Genomic DNA, 22,094 nt, shown 5'->3' on the forward strand with positions numbered 1-22,094 from the left:
ATATTTTTTTTATTTTTTTTTTTTAGAAACGTGTTAAAACGTATCCAACCAATAATATCTAATTTCAAAACGTTACACTTTACATTAACAACTAAATTGTACAATAATGTACAATGCTTCAATTGTATGCCATAGTAATACATGAATACTGAAATCACACAATAGCTGTCTTCAATGGAAACCCGGTAAATACCAATAATTAATTAACCAACTGTCTGGATTATCCTTTATCGTATTTAACCCCTTTGAAACTGTTGGGATTACAACACAATCACAGTTAATCCACCCAGTTACAATTATGTATTTTATTTAAAAGATCTATTGAGTAATCCATGAAATATTGATCAATCAAAGCTTTGGTTGGTTGCAAACAATTACATTTTTTAAACAATGAATTGCTGTTAGAGATAAATTACTAATTGGGATGGTTATATTTTGGGATTAAAATATTATACAATCTCGTAGTTTGTTAGTGCAAAGATCAAGGTTAAAGATAAAATGTTTTTTGCCATACTGCAAGAAAAACAGCCGTTTTAACACATGCGTTGCGGGTAGCTATTATACTCCCTAGGGAATAAAAAGCCTATTCAGTGACTAAGGAGTAAAAGTCAGCTCCTGTTATAAACTCAGTTGTAAACTTTGACTTAAGCAATCGTATGGATCGGAAATTATCTATGGATTGATTTGATCGGTTGTAGCTTATTATTGCATTCTAGTTAAACATTCGACATAGTACAAGTACATTATACCAGACATTATACATTATAGTACATTATAGCAATAGTCTAATGTACACTAACACAATCTAAATAGACTAAATGATTGAACAACTAAACTTACTAAATAGTTGTTTGTTTGCATTAGCAAAATCATTACGCCCTAGTGATGAAATTATTCTTGTTTAAAATCCTCCATATGATTTTCATGTCACTTAAACAACATTTTTAATCCATTGTAAAGGATGATTTGTTATATCACAGTGACAGTAATGTAACGTGTTACTGTGGAACAGCTCCGCGCCCGCAACTGTTATTATGCCATGTCGCGACACGCAGCGCTTGTCAAGTACCGGTAATCTGTTATGTCGTTCCAAAGGTGGCTGGCACCCTGCAGTTTCAGCACAAATTGCCTCAAGAATAATGATGGGAGGGGCGTTATAAACTGTGACTACCTGTACTGTGTCTGTACAAGTACCTAATACACGTTTAAAAGAAAAATCATATTTACGTTCTATGTAACTTAATTGTTTAGCTTGCTTTATAGAGTTTGTTAAAAGAAATATTAGTTGAGTTGCAAGCTTATGAAGAAGAACGAACACTATAATTTTATTTGATAAAAAAGTGCAGTATGAAAACTATTATTTATTAAATAACGAATTTGCAAATTTTTTATTTAGTTTGTTGGTAGAGACATTGAAAAAATAAAACTAAGCCATCGGACACTATTTATTTTTCAAGCACGAAAAGTGTATTCACAACATTATTATTACAACTACACGTATCGTATATTACGTCCACTAACCTGTTACTCATTTGCTAGACTGCTGGTCTCCGACGTCGGGCTGTGACGTCAGCTGTTGTCGTCATCGGTGGTCAGTGTAGCCAATTCATAAACTTAAATTCCTCTTGCTACTTTACTTTAATAATATACTACACTCGCCCCAACTTAAAATCAAGCTCTTCCTTTAATAGGCCTAAATAATAGTCCTAGGCCTAATACCAAAAACCCTTAACCAATTTCAAAGTCCATAGTTCATTGCATTTAACTTAAAACTTTCTTCAAATAACTCAAAATAAAAATTACTTCTTCAGTTACACAGTCGACTGTTTACTTAAAGATCAAGCCTCCTCGGCTTACGAACGGCCCGTTGAGACCGTCTAAGAAGTTGCGGGCTTGACTGCACTTCATGTCTTTCTTCAAGACTTGGTAGAGGGCTAGATGCTTCTGACAGGCTTCGCCTCTGATGTGAGGGCGTTATCGCCGCTGGCTGAGGGCTAGGTATCTTCACTGGTGAAATAGGCCTAACCGGAGATGATGCTTTGACTGGTGATGGCTGTGGAATTCGCCTATCCACCAAAGTCTCCTCTTCGTCTCCCAGAAGACTGGAACGCAAATGGTCCGCATGACAGAACCGGACCTTGCCTAACACACTTACAACATAAGTCGCAGGGCTTCTTTGCTCCATCACTTTTCCCGGAACCCAGGACACATGCTCCCCTCTGACCGTCTTCACCGGGAACCGGAGTTTTGCCAACGGGTGTCAGGTAGATGAAGGGATGCCTTCGGCCACTTCTTGGTGCGGAGATTTGCCAACGGTGGTGGTGGGAGAAAGAGTGTGACGGAGGGAGGGAGAGCGATTGTCAGGGTTGTCTACGCTTGGCAGTTGTGCGCTTATCGCAGTGGGTTAGGTTAGGTTAGGTTAGGTTAGGTTAGGTTAGGTTAGGTAAGGTCAGGTCAGGTCAGGTTAGGTTAGGTTAGGTTAGGTTAGGTTAGGTTAGGTTAGGTTAGGTTCGGTTAGGTTCGGTTAGGTTAGGTTAGGTTAGGATAAAAATTCAATACATTTCCTTTCACAGTCAGGTACATAACTCCATTACTTTGAACACAGTCAGCATCCTGCCTGGTTTGTCCACCCCTAGCGGAAGCCACCCTCGCGGTCACGTGTAATCTCTCTCTCCCCCCTCCCCCTCTCGCGCAACCCACAAACGTTGGCAAAACTCCGCAGTATGTGGAATTCATTGATGGGGACCCTTTCTACCTGATACCCGTAGGCAAAACTCCTGCACTCGTCTTCACCCACCCCTTATCGGGGACGCGGAAAGGTCGCCCCCGGAAACATCACCCCCCTACGTCATATTGACGTCAGAGACCGGGGGGTGATGTTTCCGGCCGCGGACACTCAATTTCAGTTGCAGCATGCACTCGTCGATATGACGAGTTATTTTTGAGTTTGCGTATTAATTAGATAATTATATTCACTTATCATATACAATTACCAGATTTTCTAATTAGAATTGATGTTAATCGGATACGTTAACCCCGATCGTTTTCAAAATGCACACCCCGGAAAGGTCCCCCCCTGCCATGATCACCCCCGGTATACCTGCTGTAGGGCTTGGGCTCGTGACTCGAGCCAGCTATTGTTCACAAGGGTAGAGACTGACCCATATTACCACCGCTCGACTGAACTCGCAAGTATGGGAAGGATTTGGTAGTATTACGCAAATGTTGTGGATATTAAGATAAATACAAATTAACACTTTGATATTGTGCTTTCTCTAGACATTTCCCCTTAATTTTATACATCAAAATGATGTATAAATTACATATAGTTTTTTCCGTCAACGTATAAAATGTATTTGAAACACGTGGAAATGAAATAAAATGTTTAAGGTAATAGTGACAATTATGTAAGGAATCAACTCGTATTAATATGAGCATGCTTCAACCACTCAACATCATAATACAGTCAGTACACACTTGACATACATATTTTCACATTTCCTAATTCTTAAATTGTAAACATTGAGCAATAAATGCTGTATATAATTTTTATACATTTAAATAATTGTCTGGATTTTAGGGTAAAATAAATGCATTGAGAATATTCCTGATTTGATATTGGTGAAGGACTCTTTCCCGTAAAAAGAATTTAGAAAATAAATATTGGTTAGTTTCTTCAGCAATAAACAGGAAAAAGCTCACACTGTTTACGTTTGCGTTGACAGAGAAGCAAGCAACAGTGTCACATTCACTTTATTTCATGATTTCACACTGCTGATATTAAATAACTAAATTGACATTGAAGTAGTACAGTTATTCCATGAACGGTCGCCCATTGTTATGAAAGTTACACATTTAAATCTACCTGTAGTTCGCAGAATATTAATACGTATAACTTAAAAGTTTGCAAGAGAACATAATCCTAAGTATAGTATCCACTATTCTCAGAGTATTGATTTATGGAATTCGTCACAACTGTATTTATAGTGGGAAGTATTTTTTGTAAAATAGCTTAGACTTCCCCACTTCAGGTATCCATCCCAAGAATACCTGAGCCAAATACGTTTGTTTAACATAGTCAAGGAAAAGTTTAGTTAGTTATTTACTAAAGTCAGTTTCATCTTTTGACCATAATTCGTACATTAACATAAATCATAATTATCAGTGTTATCTAGCCTATGTACTTAATTAATTTGGAAGGGGTTAATTTGTGAACAGAACGCCTCATTGAGTTTTAAACAGATTTTGAAAATTGTAATGTAATTTGTAAAAAGTATACTCTGAAGTTGCACTAACAATAAAATCAGCTCAAAATATGGTAGGGGATTTTCCCCAGTGTTTTCTAGAGACCTGCTACACCGGTTCACATTTTTATAACCCTCGAAATTTTGGTATATCGATATAGACTACACACATTCTACAAACATGACATAACTTTCATGGCATAAACTTATAGGCCTACTTACACAGATTTGATTTCAGACAAATCTTTATTTTACCCAAGGGTAGAAGTACTATTAGAGATGTATAGTTCAAATCTACAGATTTCCTGAATACGAAGATCCGTAACGGTAGGAAAAAACATCATTTAAAATTGAAACAGTATGCGGGCAAACACCGACGATCAATATTTAAGTAAACTACTTGTAACATAAAAACGTCAATGACAGTTTGAAACCAGCTGTTAGTTAAAACAGCACTGAAACGACTTTAAATTATTAGCGTCGGCTGCTAGACTAAAAAAATTAAACTTAAAAAAATGAAATCATGGCATTGACATTCCCTTCCTTAGAAAATTATATTTATTTCAACACAAAAATCACGAAATCGTGAAAGTGGTTGATTCAGAATCCTGAAATGAAAAAAAAAACTCTGTCACGTTTAAAAATATAATATATCACAATTAATTGCACACTCTAGTGGAAATCGATGAAACCCACCCATATGAATTCTTGCTTATCCGTTTACTTTTCCACTCTTTGCGTTTTTGTTCATGCCAAGTCAAGTCTTAAAACATTACATTTAAAACAATTGTATTAAATCTTCCATAAATTACAAGAAACAGTGACTCATCCATTTTCCCCAATTCCGAATATTTGTGCGCAATCTTGGCGACTTATGTTCAGTCTCCAGCATTTTGGAGGTGTTCGCAATTCAGACACACCCGTTCCCATAGTCCGATTATGCTGGTTCACGAACTCGTTCTAATAAACTTAGGCTTACACGTTTGTAACAAATCTCATCAAACTAGCAGCGTTGTTGCCCGAGTTACCGCGCTCACGGTCACATATACAGGGTGTATTTATAAAGTCCCGCATGGGCTTAATATTTTCAAAACGGCAATAGATAAATCAATAAGATTTGGTACATAAACACCACACCTAAAAACAACGTTTTAAAGACTGTCAGTTTTCTGTCATATAATGGGGACATCCCGCAAGGAGTCAGAATCTTAAATAAGAGCATAGGTTGATATTTACAGATAACCGTAGGCATATTCTACAACTTAGTAAATAGTTATTTGTGCAACTAGTGAGAAAAGTGAGCAATTGACTCACTCGAGAGAAATCCTTACTCACGAGCCGTAGGTGAGTGAGGTATGGTTTCTCGAGTTAGGCAATTGTACTTTGAACTTGAGTTGCACATTATACTTTTCCTACAGTTACCATAAAACAAATAAATTGGTGAAGAAACATACCCTATTTTTACACAGAAGCGAACTTTTAATATAACATTTAATGTGAAGTGACAAATACAACAGTACAACAGCTGACCAGCTTATTTACAGCCAGTGCTGCCAACGTACTTCGCGCGCATACGACGTTGCCTGCATGTTACGCGCTCACTATTTCGTGCCTTCACGTTGCAAATCTGGAGTGAGACAAAGTAATTAGAGTGAGCATTGTCTCACTGATGAGCGAATTGGCCACTTTGCTTCCTCAAATCAGTGAGAGAACATGTACATTGTTAGGTAACTGTAGGAAAACGTTATTTTTTGTATTAAAGCCATTTTTCATTTAGGACACAAATGATTTTTCTTTTTGCTTTCTTTATTTGTTGTGCTCTTGGTCTTTAATGTTTACCAGGTTTTTAATGATTTATTTGTTGCCAAAAACAATTTAAGAAAATATATTAAATTATTTACTTACATTATTTTTTACGTAGTTAAAATGACTAAGTATTTGATTTGATAATTTGAAATATTATCAACATATTTTTCAACCTTTTCCCATATAAGAAGGTGTCCAAACACTACCAAATAGGTAAAGGTACTACAGTAGCAAAATGTGTATTTATAAAAAGAAATAAAAATAAGAATAAGAATAAGAAACACACACATTTAAAGTGCGTAACACAAAAAATTTATCTTTATGCTTTTTTCTTCTTTTTGTGCTCTTGATTTTGATATATTTTATTGTTTTAAATTATATTGTAAATGAAGTTTGTACCGGTACTGTATAAATTCCTTGAAACTTTATAGAATACAAACACGAAAATACATTTAATAAACTGGTCTTAAATTGTTATTCAGTTATATTTTTGTATTTTCTTTCCATAATTAAAATGTATAGGCCTAATAGACGATTTAGTACTCATTGTGTGTATTTATTTCTCAATTTAAGTACCTGTCTTCCAAACTTTGTTACAAAATCCTAAATTTGTGTTAGCGAATTTCCCCTATAGGGAATAAGCTATTACCGCAGTACTCATGGTAAGACCTGGACCCGGCCGGGACCGATTTACTTTTTCGTTTTGAGGCCCCTAGATGCCAAAAACACCATCCGTTCAAATTCATAAATTTGATTAAATTTGGTACAAGCGTGTAAACCTACGTTTATTCGAACGAGTTCGCGAACCAGCATGATCGAACCAAGGGAACGGGGGTTTATGGGGGGTTTTATGGGGTAAAAATTGGGTTTTCCCATTTTTGACACTAAAAACTTAAAATTTAGCAATTTCTTTACAAACCATTTTGTAGAGCTTAAAAAACAAATAATTTAGTATAATGAAGCGTTAGTTATGCGCCTAATGGTTACGGAGAAAATTCCAAAAATCTGTAAATTTAAAATTTCCATGTTATACTTAGAATAAGTAAACTGTTGTAGTTTGCTTGTTTATATACATATTTTAATCAAATTTGGAAAATGCATTCATTTCATACTAAACTATATCATTTTACAAAAAAAAAAAAAACACCTTTTTACCCTCCCTGTTGCAGCAAACCTAAGTACTCGTTAAACTTTGATGGTTCAAAACTGGACCCAGCTGTTCCTGATAATTGGGCTTTAAATAAATGGTCCTGGCTAATGAAACAGCTGATCTTAGTCAGTAACAAAGCTACACAGATCATCTCATACCATTCTACACTCATATTTGGGTTAAAAATATCAATTGATATTGATATTGATATATATTGAACTAATGTTATTTAAATAGGGAATAAATGTGATATTTTTACAGACACATTTTAGCGTAAATCCAATCAGGCAAGTGGAAATTCGCTTAGTCTGCAGGTTTGCTGTGTCGGGGGTATTTTTAATTATAATTAGCACTTTGTGATACATTAATTGGAGTATATACGAATGTTACTATCGTTTAAGCGATGTAGGCTAATACAAGTTTACAGCTCAACATTTCAAATTTTGATTACATATTAAAAATTTGAACTCACGTATATTTTCCCCTTAGTAATTATGAAACATAATTTTGCAAACTTCAGTATCAAAAAGGTTTTACATCTTATAACAAAACTAATTTATTGGTATATCAACACTGATTGCAAGTCCTCTTCTCGATTTAAAGTGATTCTGATATTTTGATTATACTTTCATTATATTTTGACTCTATTCCAGTGATATGAAACTAGCCTAGGCTGTTTCTGAATTAAGGTACTTTTTGGCATAACCTTTAGAATAGTATCATTTACATATTTGTAATTACTAACAATTAATTTCGATAACTTTAAGGGATTAATCCCCTAAAAGATATTATTATGTTTATTCTTATTTAACAATCTGTTTCTAATTTTCAAATTATTAATTAAATCGGGGCCAAACCTAAAGCAATGCGATTCATTTTTAATACATTTAGAAATTATTCTATTTTTAACAAATGTGTTGCTTAACAATTAATTACCATAGGGTGTAAGGTAAGTTTACTGATGTTGATAAGTATAACTACCATTTAGTGCAACAGAAAAAATGTGTTCTTTACGCATTATCGTTGGTTATGAATTAAGTATAAAAGAATCATTTTTTAAAGTCAATCTTTGCTCGCATTATTTAGATGTCTTAGAAGTTCATACACATCTAAATCTACTGATTGATATTCCACCACAGCGTCTGCAATTTTCTTCTGTGGAAAAGCTGTTGTCCAAGCGACAATAATAATGAACGAGCGGCCGACCCTCAGAAAAATGGACTGAGGAGGACGGGCAGCAGGTAGGCTGCCGAGCAGCCCAGCCCTACTAGGGGTAGCGTTTCAGGGGGGGACGATTCCGGGGTGTACATAGGGGATGCCTTTCCGGGGAAGACCTTTCCGTTTCTACTTGATTTTGATAAATTACTTGTCAAACCCTTGGGGGGGAACGATTCCGGTCGCGGACATAGATTTTATACCAGCTGGTTGTCTGGTTTCGTGACGTCACGTTTAGCCTGGGGGGTGATGTTTCCGGGGGCGACCATTCCGGCGACCCACCTTATCTCCTTTGTCAAAATATCTAGCACCACCTCGGATGCTGTTTGCAGCTGAACGTTGCTGTTCCTTCTTTTTATCAATCACTGACAACAAATTAGGCTTAAGTAGGGTTAATTTTGTTCTGGGTTTCCATTGGAGAAACAACTCGGCTGGTGAGAGTCCAGTTACTGTGCTGGGTGTGTTCCGGTACACAAACAGGAAGTTGTCTAATTTATGCTGTAAGGTAACACCTTCCAATTGACTTTCTATCACTTGCCTCTGCAGATTTTTCTTTACTTCTTGCACACATCTTTCGGCTGCGCCATTGGACGCAGGGTGATAGGGGGGTGACAAGGTGAATTTTATACCATTCCTACTCAGAAACTCCCTGAACTCGGCACTCGTAAAATTAGGTGCATTGTCACTTACCAGTTCTTCCGGCAACCCATAAGCAGCAAACAAGGTTCGTAATCTTTCAATGGTTTTGAATGATGTAGTTGATTTCATAAGAAATACTTCAAGCCATTTTGAAAAACTGTCAACTATAACTAACAGTTGTTGTCTAGTTTGCGGATCTTCCGCATAGTCAATATGAATTCTCTGCCACCTGTTGGTAGTTCTAGGCCATTGATGCAATGGCACCTTAACGGCAGCATTTCTAGTGCACTGACAAACAGTGCAGGTAGACACTGTTTCCTCTATGTTTTTCTCAAGACCAGGCCACCAGACGTAGCTCCTGGCTAACATTTTCATACGCGATATCCCTGGATGCTGGTCATGTAGTAATCGGATTACAGCACTCCGAAGCTTTTCGGGCACGACTACTCGTGCTCCCCAAACGACACAATTGTTGTCAACCGACAGTTCATCCTTCCTTCTGAAATATGCAATTAACTCAGGTTCATCGGCCGAACGCCAACCGTGCCAAATAAAGTCCCTTACTTTTGATAACACCGGATCCCTATCAGTCAATCTAGCAATATCTTTAGCCGTAATAGGTGTGTCGTCACTCACCAATTTGTAGCAGCTAAATACTTCCACCACATTTTCCACGTGAGAGAGGTGATTGGCCTCCAATTCCATGGTCTCATCATTGGGCAGCGGCAATCTTGAAAGGGCATCAGCATGAGGGAGATCCACCCCACGCCTGTACTTCACCTCGAAGTTATAGGCTGACAAAATCAACGCCCAGCGTTGAAGACGAGCCGCAGCTACACACGGCACTCCTCGCTTACTTCCAAAAATGGCAACCAAAGGCGCATGATCTGTCTGCAACACAACGTTTGAACGACCATAAATGTATTTATGGAACTTTTTGACTCCAAACACAAGCGCCAACGCTTCTTTGTGAAGTTGAGAGTAATTCTTTTCACTTGCACTCAAAGATTTTGAGGCAAACGCAATTGGTTTTTCCACACCGTCAATGAGATGAGAAAGTACTGCTCCAACACCCCGTGGGCTCGCATCACATGTCAAAATCAAAGGTTTATGCACGTCATAGTGAACCAATACATCAGTAGACAACACCCATTGTTTACTCTGCTGAAAAACCTCTGAACACCTTTTAGACCATACCCAAGGTTCGTCCTTTCTAAGTAGGTCATAGAAACAGCTTATTTTATCTGACAGGTTACAAATGAATTTACCATAATAGTTGATTAGGCCTACATAGGCCTTGAGCTCTTCCTTACACGTTGGTTCTGGAGCGTCACGGATCGCTTCCAAAATACCTTCCTGGGGACTAATTCCCTCTGAAGTCAAACAGTATCCCAGATATTGAACAGAAGGCTGTAAAAATTTACATTTGCTTTGGTTTACCTTAACTCCATAGCTTTGAAGTCGCTGCAGAACATGTTCCAATCTTGTTAGAGCCTCCTCTCGGGATGATCCACCAACCAACACATCATCTAGGTACGCCACTGTACCTGGGAGTCCTCCAATTATCTTGTCCATCGCCGCCTGGAAGAGGGCCGGTGCTGACGACAAGCCATATGGTAAGCGACGTAGCCGCACGAGACCTTTATGTGTCGCCAATGTCAGAAGTTCCTGAGACTCCTCTGCAACAGCAAGCTGGAGGTACGCCGCCTCCAAATCCAACACAGAAAAACATTTACAGCCTGCTAACGAGGCAAATATATCTTCGGGCTGCGGCAACGGATAATGTTCTGACTGTATAACCTGGTTCAGAGTAACTTTAAAGTCCCCGCACAAGCGGACGCCTTGTTTCTTTTGTATAACTACTATTGGGGTAGCCCACTGTGAGCTTGTAACAGGGTAGGCAATACCTTCGGATATCAACCGATCAATCTCTTGTTCAACAGAAGTACGCAATGCATACGGAACAGGTCTATATTTACAAAACTTAGGGATAGAGTTTTCTTTTAAGACTATCCTAGCCTCAACATCTTTGATCTCCCCCGGACCACCTCTAAATACAGAGACATATTTTTGTTTTAATGCCTTAACCTCATTAGGTTCTATAGAAACCTTTCCGGTTAGGTTAGGTGAAACCCCATCTTTGGCTGCCTCATTAGGCTTGGGTTCATGACTACCAGTAGCGGTTGCGCTAGCAAAATTACATGAGAAAATAGATTTCCAATCTAAATCAATGTGCTTAATCCAGTTTCTTCCAAAGAGCATTGGTTGGTTAGTACGATTTATTTGAACCACAATCATAGGCAAACAATAAGAATGGTCCTTGTAGTCAACATTGACTTGAGCTTGCCCAGTTACTATGACTTCGTTGCCAGAATAGGTTAACAACTTAATATCTACAGATCTCAATGGAACGTGAGAAAAATATTTCTCAAATATTTCCTGAGGACACACTGACAGTGCCGAACCAGTGTCAATTTCCATAACTACAGGCACATTCTCTATAGCTAGCCTTACCTTGTAATCAGAGTTACTTGAACATGAGCCAATATTATATAGAGACAAATTTTCCACTTCCTCATTTATGTCTAGGCTAGGCTTCCCTTTATCTTCCAGTTGATGCACCTTATACCTTCCTTTTAGGCTTTTTGCGGCAGTTTCGCCTTTAGATTTGCACGCCTTGCTAAGATGGCCTACTCTTCTACACAAATTACACCTATAATTACTATAAGGACACATATGAGCCTTATGATCCCAACTTGTGCAACGATAACACTTTATCTTGTTATCATTATTTTTCTCTTCAAAAGATTTTAACTTGTACCCAGCAGGATTCCCACTTTTCACAGGACCACGTGCACACTTTTCACACTAAATTTGGAAATATCTTGCACAGGATGATTCCCGAATAAGCCTGTTTGCCTTTCAGCCTGTTCTAGCATGAGCGCTTGAGCAAAAGTTTTGCTCAAATCTAATTCTTCAGAAAGCAACTTTTGCCTTATTCCATCATTACTAATGCCTGATATTAGTTTGTCCCTCAAAGCATCATTTAAGAATGTACCGAAATTACAAGTACTGGCTAAATGTTTGATAGCGACCATAAATTCCGCTATTGACTCTGCCGGCTTTTGACAACGACTATAAAACGTATATCGTTCCGCAACAACGAGCCTTTTAGGAGCAGAATGTTCTTCCAATGTTTTACTTAGGCTTTCGTATGTTTCATCGTCAATCTTCTTAGGGGATATTAAGTCCATTAACACCGCCAAAATCTTAGGCCCAATCACTGTTATCAAGATGGAGACATGATTCGTCGACTTGACATCGTTGGCCTTGAAGTAATGCTTGAGTCGTAATAAATACGAACTGATGTCCTCTTCGTGGGGATTAAATTCCGAGACTCTACCGATACTCGACATTTCGCACTTTTGCGGTTTTAAAGAACGCACTTTACAAAACTTTCACTAGTTTTACTGCGACAAAACCAATATTTAATCCGGCGACTGCGCCATTATTACAACTACACGTATCGTATATTACGTCCACTAACCTGTTACTCATTTGCTAGACTGCTGGTCTCCGACGTCGGGCTGTGACGTCAGCTGTTGTCGTCATCGGTGGTCAGTGTAGCCAATTCATAAACTTAAATTCCTCTTGCTACTTTACTTTAATAATATACTACAATTATGTACTCTTACAAATGTTAACCTCAATCTTAAATTTAAAGAATAATGAAGAAAACCATTGGACAACGCATTACACAGATTTGAAATAAGTTTGTAAAAAATTTTGTCCACATGTCCTTTTCTTTTATTGAACACAGCTGTAACCAAATACGTGGTTATTAATTAAACCTTTTTTGTTTTAATTTAAAAATAATATTCAAAGTAACATATGCATATGCTTTATTAACAACAGCTTTAGCGTGAGGGAAAAAATAAAAATCATTACAACTAGAGTTAATTTACAACCATTTACAACAATGACATTCCAAAGGAGGTTAGTCACTTTTATGTTGCCGCTGCCAATTTTAATAACGGATTAATTGTCTTGATTTACATTCGAGATAAGAAACGAGTTAGGTGAGTGATGCGGATAATTTTATTCATAACATTCCATAAGAATGGAGGCCGATTGGGCCCAAAGTGGCCAGAAAATCTTGTTGGAGTTCATCACATAATTTAAATTTTTTACTTTATATTGTTCCTAAAGTAGAGCGACACACAATATACGTATGAGTTGTTCGGATTTATATAATCTTTTTTTACAGCGTAATAATAAGTTTTTTGTATAGTGGAATCTTATAGCAACGTTAATCTGATATATTTAGCAACACAATTGCCTTAACTGCACAAATTAACGGTGGAATAGAGGCAGAACTTAGAATTGTTTAGACATTCACATACTGCTGTTAGTTATAATAGTTTAAATCATCATCCTTTCGATATTGGAGTAAATATGTCATGTAGATGAACCGATTGTAACCATTTTCATTCAAATATAACATAGTTCGTGTGTGCTATAAAAAATCAATCTTTTTCTAAGTGTTTGTTACTATGATAGTAGTTTTCATGTAAAAACATGCTCTACTTTACAATTCGTTGTCTTCTCAGTTTCGATTCATTGTTGGTTAAAAACTCAGCTTATTCAAGAAATATTATTACACTCTATTGCTGACTCAATTCGACTACGGTCTTATATATTGTATTACTAGTTACAGCTTAACAATAGGAATAGTATTTCTATTTCTCTTAATAATAGCAATTAGATGTAGGGTTAAAGAGTAGAGGTCAAGAGGTCAACGTTTTTATAATCTATAAACTCAACACATTAACACTCTTACTCTCCTAAATTGTTTTGATAAGTTACTGTAAAGCCCAATTAACTCTTTCACTTACGATTTTAATTAATTAGACACACAGCGCAAGCATTTTAATTGTTCATTAACTACTACATTAATCCATTAACATAATACTATATTCAAAATGGTCAACTTTTACTACGTACGTCCAATATTTCTGCCGCAAATCCATAAACATTACTTTTTATATAATCTAAAAATATTAATATGATAATTTTCACGCCTGTCACCATTTTAGAACGTCCAGTTCAATGTCAGTGCTAAACCTTGGTCTGTGATAACCGTGCAGAATCAATTCAGTAAAGCGAGTGTCAAGGGAAATTATCACCTTGGGCTGATATTTCCTTAGAAGAATGAGACGGTTAAGTACATCTAGTGTATGGTAATCAGGACGTCAGTGCTACCACCCACCTCGAGCTAGAGACAAATATCCCTAATTGTCTGGTATGATCTTATAAATATTTACACTGTTCAATTAGCCTTGGATGATGACAAATGTTAGTTGTTTAGACACCTGGATGTTTTCACGGTTGATTATCGGTGTCGCAACTAATGTCGATCATTTGGAGTCGATATGATTGCAGCAATGGATATATTTTGAAATCTGCCTATGAATAAATAAAGGGTTTAATGTAAAGTGTAACATAAAAAAAATTTAATACTTTTAATTGAAATGGTGACCATAAGTATGAATGGAGATGAGTGTAGGATGAGTGGCGCGATCTTGTAGACTTATTAGTGACTAAATATTCCTTAGACACAGCTGTTAATTAATATACAGTCAATGGCAAGAGGAAGAGTGTGTGTGAATGACGGATTATGGTCTTCAGATTGTTTGAAACATTTAAAAATTGACTATTAAATACTGTTTTATGAATAGTGAAAAATTTTACTAAACTTTTTAAAATTAAGACGAAAAAAGTCCTTTTTTACGTTAATATTATTAGCAATATATAGAACCTATTTTTTCAACTCAATGCAGTCTTGTTTGCCTTAGTATTACACTGCACACATGTCTAGCTATCCTTACATCCCAAACACTGTAAAACCTTAAGCCTAAAACAAAATTCAATGTTGACTTTAATTGTTTTTATTTAAGTCGTTTGTAAAGTAAATATACAAATTAGCTCATAAAATGTTTTTATAACAAAAAAAGCTTAAACATTATCCTTTAAGATAACTGAAATGTCCAATTTCAATAATGTTTTCAAGTACAGTAATAATTATGTAAATTTTATCAATATATTTCATAAATTACAAAAAAAATAATAATTCGTCCTCTCTTTAATTTATTGTGTATGCCAGCACAGTCTGCTACTTAAACTTTTCTGGGGACATTAATTAATGGATTCACAAGATTAACTATATAAGTCCAAATGCAAGTACAAGACTCAACCCATGTTTCGAGTTTACTACAGTTTAAGAGTAGCGGTTTATTTTACTGCCTTTTGATTCTGTAGGTTGTAAACCTTAAACTCCCAATTAGTGGAAATATTTCGACTGTAAATTTCCCACTTTAACAACCATCTTGACATCCACGTCTGATCTGATCACAGATATCAAACTGGGAAAGGAACGGTTTTATGTTGCGAATCATTAAAAACAAACTTAGGTAAAACCAACGTCGAACAAGCCAGAGTAAAATGTCCTAACTTTATTTCAAATATTTGTAAGAGAAGTATGCTCCTATTTTCCTATTCCTCTATTTTCTTGGTTTATAAACGTGTGCTAAATTCTCAAAGTATTCGCGTAAACATAGAGCAATCAAAATAACAAGCCATCAATAAACCAGTCAAATTGATTACTGTGGAAAAGCCGTGCTTGATTTTTTATTTGTAGAAAATAATGTTACATACCATATTATTGGCGAACTAAAAAAATATAGATGGGTGTCTAAACATAGCCTTGTAATCAGTCAATTTATATTATAGTGTTTTAGCCTCAGTGGTGCAAATCTTAAGGTAAATTCCTAAGACATGAATATCTCTTAAGACTTGGCTTCCGATCAGATACCAAGTTTTTAAAACGTTAGTTGATATTGTTAGAACTTACTAAAAAACTTTAGACTTTACCCAGTACACCTTAAAATTGACTAGTTATACAAGTAATAGACATTACTCAAAATCAAACTTCAAATCTCAAGGTTCCTGGTTCAGCTTAGGGTTTGATTCTGTACCTAGATGTCATAAGCCATCGGGCAATTTTCCTCGCTGATAAACAGCTGGTCTTCGTCAGTAACAAAGCTACACAGATCATCTTACTCCATTGTAAATCCTTCATTCTTATTCAGCTTAAAATACGCACCAAAGTGTGCGTGGATGTCTTAAAGAATTAAACTGTTTATGCTAATACTGTATATAAAAGCTCGAAGCTAAACTCCAACAAGCCCAGGTTTTTGGTTGGCCCTTAGAAAAAACCCGTAAATATATCAATGGTGTACATAGAAGCTTCCCTAAAAAATCCTTAAACATCTTCCACTCTTTTTCCTGCCATTACCATTATTACTCTTCCTACGTTGTTTGCCCCCCTTCATTTTTCAAAGACCCCCCGACGCCCCCAATTTGCCACATCCAGTCAGACCCACCGGGGGGTCGCCACCCACAACCGTCGGCACCAAATCCGCCACCGATTTTGCATAACATAACAGATTGTCCATGACACTCCAAACAGCTGATCCATAGATAAGAATAACACACGTCCAGCGGCCAGATAAGGGCTATCAAGTTGCCACTGCGATACTATCGATAGGTGTAATCGATGTATCGAGGACTGGCATTCGATTAACGACACCTTTGGGAGAAGGTGATGTTAAAGGTCAAATAGAGAATGTCGCTTATAAACAATCGATTGGAATGTGACTCTTACGTCGAGCTTTCAAAGATTGTAGATACAGTTTGGAACTTGTGTTTGAAGTTTGTGAGCTCCAAGCTGCGTGTGAGTGTTATTTTGAAAGAGTATTATTTGTTAGGTTACGTTAAGAGGAGTACTTATTGGTGATAAAATGTTTTATGTGACAACAATATTGAAGAAATTGTTGGTTTTGGTTTTCTATACCTCATAGATGGTACGGAAAAGGTATTGCATTTCATTGGTATATTCATAGTATTTTGTACCTCTTTCAAGTAATCACTGATTTATACATCCGTGGTTTTATACACCTAATGTTCTAATCATAAGAAATCTCTTCTTCAGATTTGTCTTTGTTCCATATGGTTTTGCACCATTTAACCCTGATAATTCCAAAAATTCGCCTCTCGTAATCACAATCACTCTAAATATGGTTTGAAAAAAAAACAAGTGAATAAAAAAATTAAAATGTTGACGCATATCAAATCCAAAAGCCGCCGCGGCCTCGGGGTGTGAAGCGTGGCGGACCAGGCTGTTACACAAATCAGGCAGTTTTTGAGAGGGCCGACAAAATTACATCCTATTAGTAACACTAGAGTAGTAAGTGGCGGGTCATTTTCCCTCGCAAAAACACAGCCATCGTGATAAACCGGCGGCGGTGGCACCATCTATTGCCTAGGGCGGGGAACTGAGTTAATCATACCTCCGTACATCAACACCTTGGTATTGTAGTTCCTCACTCTGCCACGAGGAGCGCTAGTGTTGTGGTAGGTAGACAGGCGGTGGAATGACCACGAACATACCGGTGTTTATGGAGTAATTTAGATGTTACAGTCCTTCGACAACCACTACCGGGTAGCTTTATTGTCATACATTACATACAACTCTCTCTTGCAGTTTCCAAGTCTCGATTCCAAACAAAATGTGTTACTTTACTTTAAAGCCAGTTTAATCTACGTGATGATGATGAAATCTAGTCAAATTTGCATGTCTTGTGACTTAAATATTTAACTGGGTGAATATAGTTCTTGTCTACTAAAGACGGTTGCCGGTACGATCCTGTTAAAAGTCTAATAGCTTTTTAATGATTCGGATGCAGATTGGTTACAGAATCAGCTGATTTCTGTCAGTAACCACGGTATCTTCTCATTCATTCAATACTCATCTTCACCGTAAGATACTGTAAGATACCTTAGTAAGTCTGTGTTATACTGAAAAAGTAATCAAGTTTGTTAAACATTGGCAATACTAGTATTTTAATTAAATTTGACTCTTGTATCCTGGTTGCTAGACTTTGTTAATGTTATACCAAGGTTCTAACAGAAACGGTAAATAAAAAAATGTAAGGTCAGCCAGACTTCACTAAGAAATGTTGCAAAACTACAAATAAATTTGTAAATCCACATGAAAAGTTAACCCTAATTTATTTATTGTCGGCGATTCAAAGTAAACTTATGATTATTGTACACGATTAGGCCTAATATGCTATATGTACAGTTTTAAATTGCTGTTATGATTAACTAGTAGCCATTGTTGTTTAGCATTGAACAATCATACACTATGAATCAACCTCATAACACCAACCTTCTACTCTTATATTTTTCACCTCTCTAACTTGTGGTTTTCTTTTTCAGCATGCAACTGTAACGGCCACGCCCGCAGATGCCGTTTTAACATGGAGCTGTACAAGCTAAGTGGTCGAGTCAGTGGCGGGGTTTGCCTCAAGTGTAGACACTTCACCGCAGGAAGGCACTGCCACTACTGCAAGGAGGGATATTACCGCGACCCCACCAAGCCCATCACACACCGCAAAGCCTGTAAAGGTAAGTCATGTCCCAGAACACTCTTATCTCCACTACTAATGTTCTATTGTAATTGAGTGTTTAGTAAATATAGAAATTAACCGTGATGTGTCTCAAGTGCTGTTCAAATAGACATTTTGTTTTGGATGAGATATCTGACAAATGGCTCTATCTGTGATTGCTAAGAATGTTTATGTCTATCGTATGAAGTGGATTTGTGATAAGGTGCCGTCTAGTTGCCTTTTGACACTTAAAGACATCTTAGTTGAATTTATTACCTGTCATATTAGAAACTCTCCAAAGATACAAAAGTTATGTTTAAATCTTACGAATAATCTCGTATTTTCATTATAAAGGTGTATCTGATAGACCAAGGGATTTTTATTTCAAAAATTATAAGTAGTGCCGTAGCAATGTTCTTGTTCAGAAATGCCATATATAGATTCTTGAGCCACAATTGTTTAAATTAATTTCACAAAATAACTTCACAAGACTTACATACTAATGAAGTGCAAACTATGCAGAATCTACAGTCACATCCAACCTTCACAAACAATTCCAAAAAAGGACGACGCAAGCGAGCCGGACAAACGACAAATACGCGAGTCCAAATATTTATAGATTGTGGAGATGTAGGTTCGTGCCTGTGTCAAAGGATCTGCGCCGCCAATGTTTTGTGCCATCTTGGACATAGCAAGACGTTTTGTACAGTCTGTTAACACTGTTGAAGAATCAGGCGTGAAATATCCAAGAGTTCAAAGAGTTCTGCAATAGCATTGGCTGATGAATTGTGCTCCGCAGTACAATGTGGGAGTCTTCAGATTTGCTTGATGCTGAAGAATGCGTTTAGAACCATATTTCATGCTATAATGTTACTTATTCTCCATTTGAAATGTTTCTGTAAAAGTTAGTGATGTTGTTGTTAGATTATTAGCCGGAAGCCAGAAAATAATATTATGATGTTTAAGATCTATTGCCATTGAAGATGTAGGCCTACAATACAGCACACAGCTAATGAATGGCCGACACTAATTCTATTATATCTATTTTTATCCCTTCAATGGCATTTCTTATTCCTTTTTCTCCATACGGGAACAGTCCAAACATTGGTACCAGCATTGCTATATTTTGACGATAGCCTGTTGTAGTACGCATAGTAAATTATCCATATCACCCATTGACAAAAGAATGGGGTCCTAGTCCTTTACGGGATCGAATACTGATGGATGTGTTCGAAATATTTTTCGGATGGGGTCCCCCCTTTTCTCTTTTACCTAAGTTTTGCTTTAGTTGTACTTGACCAATAGTTTCACATTTTACGAAATCGCTCCGCATGTAAGGGCAATTATTTTTATTCATAAACATATACTATGATAACCTTTTTTGCGAATAAAACTACTGTACTACTGTTATGAATCCTACCTAAAAGCCTTAAGCTTTTAATCTTCAATGAAACAATGTGACAAAATTAGAGGCTCCTTTTTGTAAAAGATAGTTAACTTTATAATCTTATTACCATCTTTTATATGCATTTGTAGTCTTGAAAGTTAAGTGTAAATACATGTTTTGTGTTATTAGACTATTTTTATTTACTTTCCAAATTGGAGTTCGTCACTCAATATCGAAAAAGCACAATTTCACAGCCAATTGTACTATCCTCGACTGTTATCAAACTCTGGTTTCCACGGCTTCTAATCTCCTATATCAGCGCCCCTCGCTGTAATAAAGACATTAACTAGGCAAGTCAAGTAACGCAGTGTTGCCAACCCCTGACCTCTAATGACGCAATAAATTGTAATTCTCAGCTGATGAGGGTTATACGACAGGGAGGCTGTAAGGGTCTGCTGGACAATACCTAGCCCTAGGACCACCCCAACATACATTATATATGTCAACATCCCCTAGGGTGCAGTGCTGACCCCAGCGAAGGACAAGACAGATACGTTTTCTGTGCAATCCGTGAAAACTGCCTTAAGAAAACTTTGATTTAATTTATTTCGTGGATAGAATGTATATTAGATGCAGTTTGTATAGAAAATATGAAATATTTGAGACTTGGATTCATATTAAAAGAAAATATTATGATCACGAAGTGCGGACGGTTTAAATTCTACTTTTACATTATTAAACTCTTACATAATTTAAAGTTAAATTTAAGAAATAATGAATATGCCTTTACCATTATTTGCATGGAAAGAGGCTCCTCGACGTAGGAAGTGGTGAAAGAAGTAGTAAAGGCTGGCAGTCCAGAGTAGGGGAACCGTTTGGGCAGTTAGATAAATTTAATGTATCTAATACTTAAATGTTATGAGAAGGGAAGGAAACAGGTCTATGACGTTGGAAATGGCGAATGAAGTAGTAAGGCTTGCAGTGCAGAGTGTGGGAACTGTCTTTGACAATTACATTAATGTATCTGCAATCCTTAAAGGCTATGGGAAGAGGGGAAAACAGGTCCACGTGTAGGGGGTGGTGAAGGAAGTAGTAAAGGTGAGGAGTGTTGAGTGTGGGAATGGATTAATTTATCCATAATTCTAAAATGCTATGGGAAGAGACTGTAGACTGTAGGTTAAAACTATTACGAAGCACGTGTTGCGGGCTTAGCAGGTTCTTTACAAATAAAACTTGGCGATTTTATAATAACTATTTATTTACACTATTTACTCTTTTTTTACAAATATTAGAATTACCTAACACCTAACTAACCCTATCTAAACCTAGCTAAAGCCTATTCTAATTAACAATGTTTCTACTTACAGCTAGCCTCTACAGGATTTATCACTACTTCTGTCACAACACTGTCACTATACTGTCACTAGTGTCACTACACTGTCTCTACACCGTCACTACACTGTCACTGCCACTAGCACTAGCACTGGTCACTAACACCGACGGGCGCTTGCTGCGACGATTCTCGGAAGGCTCAACTCAACTCAACTGCCGTGTGCCGGAAGACGGTCCCTTATATAAGTTTGCCGTGGAACATTCTGGAGACCCCTGGTAGCCTAAACAAAGGTGTTTACGCCGTAGAAGTGTAGAAGGTTCTAGGGCCCCTATTGAGGTAGTCCGTTGACATGGGTCTATTGTCTATCAGTGGTGCGCTAGGAGAAAACTGTGTAAACAAACAACCCTTTTGAGACGGCGCCTGGCTATTGTTGCGCGGGGCTCCTGACTTGTAACACTACCCCCTCCTTAAGGCTGTTCTGTCCCAGAACAGATTTCCCCTGAAGCTTGCGATCTTCTGGTCCACCGGAGGTTCCCCATGGGTTGTATACGCAGACCACAATTTCGATGCCAATGTCCTTAAAAAGTTCCTGCACCATATTTCTCACAATCCTCCATTCCAGTCCGTCATAACCACATCCCAGCCTGGGAATAGCAAGCTTTTTGATTCCAATCCGAAGAAGCTTGTCTCGCAGGTCTTGCAGGCTTTTCTTCAACGATTCGTAGGAGGGCTTCTTACTTGACGTTTCCTTCGTAACGAGGTAGAACAAATGCTGGCCGTTGCGCTTCAGGTGAAGAGTCGTGCCAATGGT

At 37.2% G+C, this 22,094-nt stretch overlaps 1 protein-coding gene across 1 annotated transcript in view; it reads left to right on the forward strand.

Moving 5' to 3' along the window:
- The window catches only part of LOC129002057 (netrin-3-like), a 267,472-nt gene that overhangs the window by 162,120 nt on the left and 83,258 nt on the right, over positions 1–22,094 (forward strand). The window contains exon 2 of the mRNA XM_054429569.1: positions 18,394–18,582. Coding sequence (XP_054285544.1) covers positions 18,394–18,582 — 189 coding nt within the window. The remainder of the gene's footprint in view (positions 1–18,393; positions 18,583–22,094) is intronic.

The sequence above is a fragment of the Macrosteles quadrilineatus genome, unplaced genomic scaffold (genome assembly GCF_028750875.1).
Source record: "Macrosteles quadrilineatus isolate MER2022 unplaced genomic scaffold, UCM_ALF_1.0 Scaffold_9__3_contigs__length_116548681, whole genome shotgun sequence".
In the NCBI taxonomy this organism is placed as follows: Eukaryota; Metazoa; Arthropoda; class Insecta; order Hemiptera; family Cicadellidae; genus Macrosteles; species Macrosteles quadrilineatus.